The sequence below is a fragment of the Nicotiana tabacum genome, chromosome 20 (assembly GCF_000715075.1).
Source record: "Nicotiana tabacum cultivar K326 chromosome 20, ASM71507v2, whole genome shotgun sequence".
Lineage (NCBI taxonomy): Eukaryota > Viridiplantae > Streptophyta > Magnoliopsida > Solanales > Solanaceae > Nicotiana > Nicotiana tabacum.
Window position 1 is genome coordinate 111,427,847 of NC_134099.1, and position 9,866 is coordinate 111,437,712.

The 9,866-nt window shown below is 40.1% G+C and overlaps 1 protein-coding gene across 1 annotated transcript; it reads right to left on the reverse strand.

Moving 5' to 3' along the window:
- Positions 1-3,574: 3,574 nt before the first annotated feature.
- LOC142174493 (uncharacterized) lies at positions 3,575-4,607 on the reverse strand. The gene is made up of 2 exons (XM_075240296.1): positions 4,574-4,607; positions 3,575-4,200 (listed from the first exon to the last, which is right to left on the reverse strand). Exons 1-2 carry the CDS (start codon positions 4,605-4,607, stop codon positions 3,575-3,577), a joined length of 660 nt encoding a protein of 219 aa, XP_075096397.1.
- Between the last annotated feature and the right edge of the window lie 5,259 nt (positions 4,608-9,866).

Here is a 9,866-nt window from a genome sequence, read left to right on the forward strand (position 1 = left end):
GTAAATTACTAAGTAACACCATTAATTGCTTTGAAAATAGGTATTATAATTAGAAAATATATTTAACATATTTATTGAAAATTAATAAGTGTAATAAATTAATTTTTAAATGAATGATCAAAATTGGTTGTCAACAGCTGCTACTCTTTGACCGGAGACGATAAAAGAGTTTTCGGAAAAAGAAATTGAACCAAGGTCAATTTTGTCCCGACTTTAGGCATACATTGCAAAAATTGCATATGGATTTAAAAAAGCTCATGAGTTGTAGAATTAAGGGAGGATTTAAGGAAAATTCCACGAGAATTTTGAAGAGTTGGGACCGAATTCTGGCTTTGAATTGCTTACATACCTCGGGCTTAACGAGGATAAGGCCTTATGTAATTGTGGAGTGATGATTTGGAAAGGGCGATGTTCGCAAAATTTGGCCTAGTATTGTATTATGGCGATACCGCGAGACAAAAGATTTGATACCCATGATAGCTCAGAATTGCGGCTTGATTTGAAAGATTTGAAGAGTTAGAGTTCCCTTGGTCAAATTTGAGTTTGGGTTCGAATCCTTGACTTGCTTATGTGTTTGTTGTCCGTTATAGTGTTGTAGCTTGTTTTGCTGCTTAGAATAAGTTCCACGTCGCGATGTTTGCTCCTCCAAAAACAAAGTATATACATACCCTTATTTGTAATGCAAATACGTTAAGATGTGATGTAAATTATGTAGGAATGATGATGTTTGTCTCCCGGTTAGCCGTTATTTGGTATCGACATGACATGATACTTGAGTTTGACTCGATTGTTAGCCGGTTGTGTACCATTCCGCAGCTATATGAGCATTAATTCTCCTAATGCTGGGAGAATCTCCATGCAATGGGAGTAGTTGACTTGTAATGTAGAATGTATATACACATGATGTGAGTTGTTGACTCGAAATGTAGAATGTATGTCCACGTGATGAGAGTAGTTGACTTGAAATGTAGAATGTATCTCCGTTTGATGGGAGTAGTTGCATCGAAATGTAAAGTATTTTTACACGATGGGATCTTTTGACTTGGAAAAATATAATCATGCCTTTAATCTGCATGTGCAAAACGTCAAAACATTCAAAATAAATAAGTAAGGAGCATGTGCAAGAGATACTCTTAACTGCAAAACTAAATTGCGGCCATCGATCGGGAGAACATTGGTGATGAGGTCAGCGACAATATACTTGTAATCTCCGATGTGGAGGAGTGGTGGTGCGGAACACTCCCATTGGAGAAGCAAGCAATTTTCTCTATACAGGGCTTTTATTGACAAAGTCGGTGACTCGATTTGTACATGGCACTCCGATTGATTGAGTTGACGGTTTGCTATATACATGGCTATAGTTGGCGGGGATAACTGCTCGCTATATATAACATGCTCTACTTGCTTGAGCACACGGTTTGCTATTTAAAATATGCCTCGATCGTATCTCGATTCAGCTATATGAGGAAAAAATTAAATAATGAAAGAGAGATGATAGTTATCAAGGAGTAGCGGTTCCGCCATTGTCCCAGCATGTTCTAGCATTTCCTTATATCATATCAGTCCTGCGTTCAAAGAAAAATTCTTTAGGGGGGGGGGAGAGGGGTGTTGGTTTGTGTTGATCGTAGTCTTGGATTTACCCTAGGTCTAGTGAGGTTGTGCCATGATGTTCTGTAGGTGGAATGATAATTTTCTTTGGGCAAATATTTTGAAAACCATTTATTTTATGGCAAATGCCATCGTTACGGATTATGACATGTGTAGAAATTCCCTCAAACGTGAACGTTGTTTATGGAAGATTTTGTCTTGTTGATGTCGATTCCTAGATATGTCTCTAATGACGTAGTTTCCCCCTGTCACGATTGTGTCCTGATCTAAATTAATGCATCATATAGGCTTTCCTAGGGTTATGACCGAACCTTTTCAGGTTGCCTACGTATCCGAAATGGAATCGGGCCCGAATTTAGTTCGTGGGTAATGATATAGAAATTATGATGACCGAGCCTGACTTAGTCTGCCTAAGTATCCAAATAGAATCTGGTCAAAACGTAGTTCAATTACAATAGATGTGAAATGATGATATTAAAGAAATGAAATGGCCGAGTCTAACTCAGACTACCTACATATCCAAATGGAATCTGATGATGATTGCTTAAGTATTTCTGTTAAAGTAAATCAAGTCATGGCGTAGTTCAAATACATACAAAATGATATTTGGATTTTATATTACTAAGAAGAGAAGGAGAGAGACCGTACCCTACGTGGGTTGCCTACGTATCCCACCACGGGAAGTCAGGTCGGGCGTAGTTCTATTACAACCAAAACCTAACTGAATTGTCTTCAAATGTACTATATGTTGATTGCATTTGAGTTGATAGGCTTCGTGCTGACTCTTCCGTCCATCTCTGCCAAGATCAGAGCTCCTCCCAACAATACTCAATGGACCACGTAAGGACCCTACTAGTTCGACAAAATTTTTCCCTTGACTTCTTCTTGATGAGGAAATATCTTCTTGAAAACTAATTGCCCTGGTGTAAATTGCTGAAGTTTCACCTATTTGTTGAATGCACTTGCCATCTTATTTTTATACACCTGACCATGGCACACTACGTCTATTCTTTTTTTGTCAATGAGCATGAGTTGCTCCTACCTGACCCGTATCCATTCTACGTCGTCTAACTTAGCTTCTTGAATGACTCTCGAAGATGGTATATCGACCTCTGCAGGTATTACAACTTCGGTGCCATATACCAACATGTATTACGTTTCCCCGTTGGATGTCCTAATGGTGGTCCGATAACTTAGTAAGGTGAAGGATAATTTCTTGTGCCATTACCTATTATTTTTCACTATTTTCCATAGACTCCTATTGATATTTTTGTTGGCTTCTTCAACTGCTCCATTGCGGTTTGTAGGTTGTAGAGTTATGGTGGACGATTGTGAAGTTCTCAAAAATTTCCCTCATGACATCACTGTTGAGATTGGGTGTATTGTTAGTGATGATTGACTCAGGTATCCCAAACCCACAGACTATATTGATACGGACAAAATCTGCCACTACTCTTTTGGTGACGACTTTGTATGTAAAAGCTTTGAACCATTTGGTGAAGTAATCAATAGCTACTAAGATGAGATGGTGCCCATTTGATGCATCAGGCTCTATAGCTCTGATTACGTCCATGGCCCAAGCAGCAAACGACCAAGGTGAGCCCGTTATATTCTACTCATTAGAAAGAACACAAATGAAATCCTCGTGGATCTGGCACTGGTGACACTTCCGCACACAACGGATGTTATCGCTTTCCATGGTCATCCAAAAGTATCTAGCTCTTAAAATTTTCTTGGATAAAGTGAAGCCATTCATGTGAGGTCCGCATGTACCTGTATGTATTTCTTCTAGCAACCTGGTTGCTTCAGCACCATCTACATAGCTTAACAGATCCAAGTATGGGTTCCTCCTATATAGGACTTCCCCATTAAGGAATAAGTGATTTGTTAGCCTTCTGAGTGCTCGTTTCTAACCATTGGTGGAATTCTCTAGGTAATCTATTGTTTCAAGAAACCTATTGATGTCTTAGTACCACGAATTACCGCCTGGCTCCTCATCTAAATGGAAACAGAATGCATGCTGATCCCAAACCTCTATCTCAATAAGATCGATGTAGTTCTTATTTGGATGTTGGATCAAGGACGACAATGTTGCGACAGCGTCGGCAAACTCGTTTTGGATCCTGGGAATATGTTTGAACTTGATCTTTGTGAACTTCTTGCACAACTCCTTTAAGCAATGTAGATATGGAAGGATCTTGACATTCTTGGTAGTCCATTCTCCTTGATCTTGATGTATCAACATATCAGAATCTCCTGTGAGCAGAAACTCTTTGATGTTCATGTCGACTGACATCCTAATACCAAGGATGCATGCTTCAAAATCGGCCATATTATTGGTGCAGGGGAACATTATCTTTGCTGATGCCGGATAATGTTGTCTTGATTCTGAAATTAAAACTGCTCCAATTCCCACTCTTTTGAAATTTGCTTTTTCGTCGAAGAATATTCTCCATCCTGAGTATGACTTAGCAATATCTCCTCTAGTGAACAACACTTCTTCGTCTGACAAGTATGTAGTGAGCGGCTTATAATTCTTGTCCACTAGATTTACTGTGAGGTGGTCCTCTAAAGCTTTCCTTTGATGGCCTTCTGCATCATGTACATAATGTTAAATTCCCTATGAAGAACTTGCCATTTTGCGCGTTTTCCTGTAGGCATTGACTTTAGAAAGATGTATTTGAGCGGGTCGAGATGGGATATTAGTGTATGGCGATATGTAGTGCATCAACTTCTACGCTATCCAAGTCAAAGCACAGTAGGTGTGCTCTATTAGAGTGTATTTGGCTTCATAGGGTGTAAACTTCTTACTTAATTAGTAGATAACTTGCTTTTTCCTCCCGGTCTCATGGTATTGTCCCAACACACATCCGAATACATTATCAAAAACTGATAAATATAATATTAGTGGCTTTTGGAGCTCGTGATTAGCTAATACTAGTGGGTCAGACAAATACTCCTTGACCTTGTTGAAAGCTTTCTGACATTTTTTTGTCCATTTCGTAGCGGCATCCTTTTTCAGCATCTTAAAGAGGGGCTTGCAAATGACTGTAGACTGGTCTATGAATATGCTGATGTAGGTTAATCTACCAAGGAAACTCATCACATCCTTGTTACTCTTAGGTGGCGAATGGCTTTGATCTTTGAAGGATCCGATTCTATCCCTTTCCTACTTACGACAAAACCCAACAGTTTCCTAGTAGGCACTCCAAATGTACATTTTGTGGGATTCAACTTAGGACTGTACCTCCACAAACATTCAAAAAACTTCTTTAGGTCATCCAAATGTTCTGCACTCTTTCGAGATTTGATGATAACATCATCCACATATGTCTCAATTTCTTTATAGGTCATGTTATGAAAGAGGGTCGTCATGGACCTCATATAAGTAGCGCCGATGTTTCTGATGCTGAACAACGTTACTCTATAGCAATAAACTCCCTAAGGCGTAGTGAACGCCATCTTTTCCTCATCTTCTCCATGCATCCAGATCTGATGGTACTCGACGAAACAATCCACGAATGACGGCAGCTCGTGCTTCAAACAATTATCGATGAGGATATGAATGTTAGATAAACAGAAATCATCATTCGCATTGTCTTTGTTAAGATCTCGATAATCTACACATATCTTGATCTTCCCATGTTTATTTGGCACTGGTACAATATTTGCCAACCATGTTGGATAGTTGGTGACTCTTACCATGTTTGTCTCTATCTGCTTGGTCACTTCTTCCTTTATCCTCAAACTCAAATCTGTCTTGAACTTTCTAGGTTTTTGTTTGACTGGTGGTCCGGTAGGATCGGGAGGCAATCAATGCGATACGATGTCGGTGCTAAATTCGGGCATTTCGTCATACGACCATGCGAATACATTAATGTATTGTCAGGGGAGCTCGACCAAATTCTTCTTGCTACTCTACGTCTAAATGGATGCTAACTCGAGCTTCTTTCCCGTCTTTTTGGCTTCCCGTGTTGACTACTTCTGTCTCTTCAAGATTAGGCTTTTTTGGCTTTCCATTTGTTCGATCTCTTGTGGGAGATTATTTGGCATCATGCTTTTATTGTATTCCTCTTAATTTGGATCACTTTGATCGAGGGTTTCGTTACATGTCATAATCACGGAACACGGGTTTTTATCAGTTGATTACTGAAAAGAATACTAAGTATAAATAAAGCGATAAATAAGCTTACAATAGGTTTTTAAGAAAACAATTATTTTTATTTCATTAAAGAGGAGCGTCTAAACATTCAAGGAGACAATTGACAAAAGAGTATGGGAATGGTTGAAGCATTAATTGATTGTGTTTTTTTTAAAATATTTTACAATTCCACACTACTAAGACCCCCGGCGAACCAAAAACGGGCTAGCGGTCCTATTCTGCAATTCCTCTCCTAGTTCGGCATTCCAAATGCTCTGTGTCTTGATATCAACTTTGTCATAGCATTCCTCGATCATGTCCATGAACAGTGTTCCCATTCCATCAATGATGTCATCCTATGGTGTTGAGCTTTGACCCAAACTCGGAACACGCTCTGGCACAAAAGCATTCTTCCCGAAGTCACTGGTATAAGTCCTTTCAGTTGAAGGTTGATACCCTATGCCAGCTCTACCTTTCTGCCCCATTGGCTAAATCGGCTCTGTTATCCTGTCTGATTGGGCTCCTAGCCTAGTCCCTAGTCGGTACATGTACTTCATCATTTCTCTCACAACCATCTTTTATATGTATGGTGACTGCATAGCCAGATTCTGCTTAGTCTCCTCTATTTCCATGGCCTATATGATCTCTACCACATGAAAAACGTCCCCATCTAATCCTTCTATGTATGGAACTGCATGTTCCAGATAAGCTGGCTGGCTCCATTAACCGTGGACTACAATATCTTGACAACCCCACTCGAACTTCATGCACTGATGAAGCGTAGACGAGACTGCCCCTGCCATATGTATCCAAGGTCTTCCCAGCAACAAGTTGAATGAGGATGGAATGTCTATTACTTGGAAAAGTATGGGAAACTCAACTGGTCCAATTTGCAGAGCTAAATAGATTTCCCCAAATGACGTCCTTCAGCCACCCGTCGAAAGCTCATACCCTCACATGGCTTTCTTTTACTTCTATTATATGAATACCCAACTCTCATAGAGTAGAGAGCAGGTAGATATTGATTGCATATCCTCCATCAACAAGTACTCGGGACACCACTTTATCTCCGCACTTGACGGTGATGTGTAAAGCTCTATTGTGAGCCACGCCTTCTATTGGAAGTTCATCTCTTTGGAAAGTAATCATGTTTACCTTGACCATCTTCCAAATCTAGTGCCCCACTGGTAGTGATTTTTGGCACGCTTACTCCACTTAAAAATTTAATCAGGGAGTCTTTGTGACTGTCAGTACCAATTAGTAGATCCATGATCGATATATGCGTAGGGGTTTTCTTCAATTGTTCCTCCACAGAATATTCTTTAGTTGACATCTTCTTCCAAAATTCTGCAGCTTTAGTATCTGGTATATTCCTCTTATAAATTTGTTACCTTCCTGTATTCCCTCGGTTTACCTCTTTCAGAGTGTAACACCTTCCTGACCTGGTCATTCCATGTGCCGCCGCAGAATCTATCATCTTTCCTTTCCCTTTATGTTGGTATGTCCATGAGACTATCTTGTATTCTTGATCCTCCTCATCCCTGATTGCTCCTACTGTTGTTTGTATGTCTTAACCATCACTGGAGGTTCTAACCTTACGGTAATTATCAGAGTTGTTCGGGGTGGAACCCTTGTAGCCTCAGTATTTCCTATTATGACTATGGTTCCTTTGAAGTTATACTCTTCATCTAGGATGATCATATTAGCTCCTTTGTTCCGGTGGTTTGGCAGTGGGTTACTATTAACATTGGATGTAGCTGGGGTGCACTTAATGGCTCCACTTTTGATCATCAACTCAATTTCATTTTTAGTATAAATTAGTCCTTGGTATCATGCCCCTATACTTCTTAGTGGTGGATGCATCGTTTGGTTGCATCAAAGTATTTTGAAGGATGCTCAAGAATTGTCCCGTCTATCGGATGTATCAAGCTAGCTCTCCTTAGTTTTTCGAATAGTTGAGCCAAAGGTTCAGCAGTGGGGGTTTAGTTTCTGGGACCTCTTTGTTCAAAGTTTTGACAAGGTCGGGGTGCATAGGTGGTTAAATTTTGACGAGGATGGTCTAAATTGGAGCGTATGGTCGTGGTGAATTTGGATTTGTAAGGGCGCAAGGTAGGTAATATTGAGGTTGGGGATTTTAGTATGGTTTTGTGTTATATACTGGAGCATAAGTAGGTGAGTGTGAAGGATGGGTGTTTGGAGAGTAATAGTTGTTTCCATGGTGTGGATTAGATTGGTAGTAGGGAACGATTGCTGATACCTCACCTTTATTCTTCTTTCCGTTGCATATCAAATGGAATTGAATTGCTTTGCTTGCTTCTTAGAATGGGTCCATAGATTGTATTTTTCCAGACTTGATGACTTCTTCTATAAAGTCTCCCATCTTAACCGGTTCCGGTAACTTCTATCCCATCATACCCATCATTTTTTCAAAGTAGATTCCTTTTTGATCCCTGATGAAGTATTTAGTCAGATCATTATCATCTAACAGGAGTTATGCCATTGCGTCCTCCATCCTCTATCAACGTGCATATTGTTGAATTGATTCTGACGGATTCTTCTGGAAGTTTAGCAGGGCGAACCTATCAGGGTTATTTTCTGTGTTGAACCGAAAATGATTCATGAAATCTTCTTCCATATCCTGCCACTCCTTCATGTTTTTGGGATCTTGGAGAGTGTACCAAGTAAGTCCCTCCCCTGTCAATCTTCTTATAAATAGCTTCATCCTTAGCTTTTCATTTCTTCCTACTCCAACTATCTTATCGCATTTGGCTCTCAAGTGTGCATGCAGATCACCTGTCCCGTCAAAGATGTCAAATTTCTAAGGCTTGTACCCTACCGGTATGTCCACATCAGGGTGTATACATAGATCCTCATAATCTAGACTTTCGCTCCCTCGAGCGATATGAAGGTTCGTCATTTGTTTCCTTAATGCACGCAACTGTTAAGATACCGACTCTTCCACCTTATACTTAGCTTCCTTCTCCATTTCGACATATTGATCAATTTCATAAGGCAGCCTGACCGTGACGGGTGCTGTGAAGGTGGGTTCGAAAATGACATATACTTGTGGAACATATCGCTCGTGCGTAATGGTATGTGCCGAAAATATGTGCTAATTTTTATTAATAGTGAAGGTGACACCATCACGAGGAAGGGTATGAACCGTATTGGTAGAAACCAATGTATTTAGAGGTGTTTGAACATAATTTGTTATATAAGGGGTGTTTATGGGAGGATTTGGTGGGTTTGTAGGGGTTACTGGGGGTATAATCTAGGTTATAGCGACCGACGCTGGGGTATTATTTCCTTGGCGGGTAGTTAGAGGAAAGTGATTGGGGATCGAATCTAGTGAAGGAAAACATGGTGGTTGTGGGAGCGTCGTCACAGCCAGAAGCACCAATTCGTGAATGTGTTGTACCTCCTTAAACGATTCCATCTCTTGGGCCATCCTAGAAACATGTTCGTCATTATGAGTATCATCTATTTCTCCCGATCACCCCCGGCTATCCACTATTACTAGAGTGTGTTTGGCCGGGTTATTATCACATACATCTTCCCTTTTGATCTCATGTTGTATGGTGGTTCCGCCAGTTTTTAGGTCAACACAAACCAACCTCTTCGTTGGGAAAAAATAATAAAGTAATTGAAGAAACGGAAAGAAAAGAGAAGAAAAAGAACAGGTTAGTTTCATTGTTTGCACAAATATGAGCACACAGAGCAGTTAGTTTACGTATTTAGAAAAACGTGTCTCCTAATGTACGAGCGACCTCTCTTTGTCGGAGGTAGGCCTAGGTCGCAAATGTTTGAAAAACAATTAGATTTGACACATTCAAATCCAAAGCAAACTTTGGTTTTCATTGATAATATTTGGATTTTAACAGGCAGGAGCAAACGTTACAACACTGTTTTCAACATTCATAAGATTACATGGGCTCAACAGACTTGCCCATAGGGAAATGGAAGGGTCCGAGATAAAATATACAAGGTGGGAAAAGGGGTGAAAACAACTAGCTTCTAACAGCCATCCCCAAAATCATTTCCCATGTCTTCTTCCTCTTCCAGCTCCTATCTGAGTCTTTTTTGAATTCTTATTCATCATTATGGACCTCGGGCTCCT

Coding starts and splice junctions, on each gene's coding strand:
- LOC142174493 (XM_075240296.1), bottom strand. CDS start 4,607: ATGGACAAAAAAATGTCAGAAAGCTTTCAACAAG. Junction 4,201..4,573: donor GTCAGAAAGCTTTCAACAAG/GTCAAGGAGTAT, acceptor TACATGATGCAG/AAGGCCATCAAAGGAAAGCT.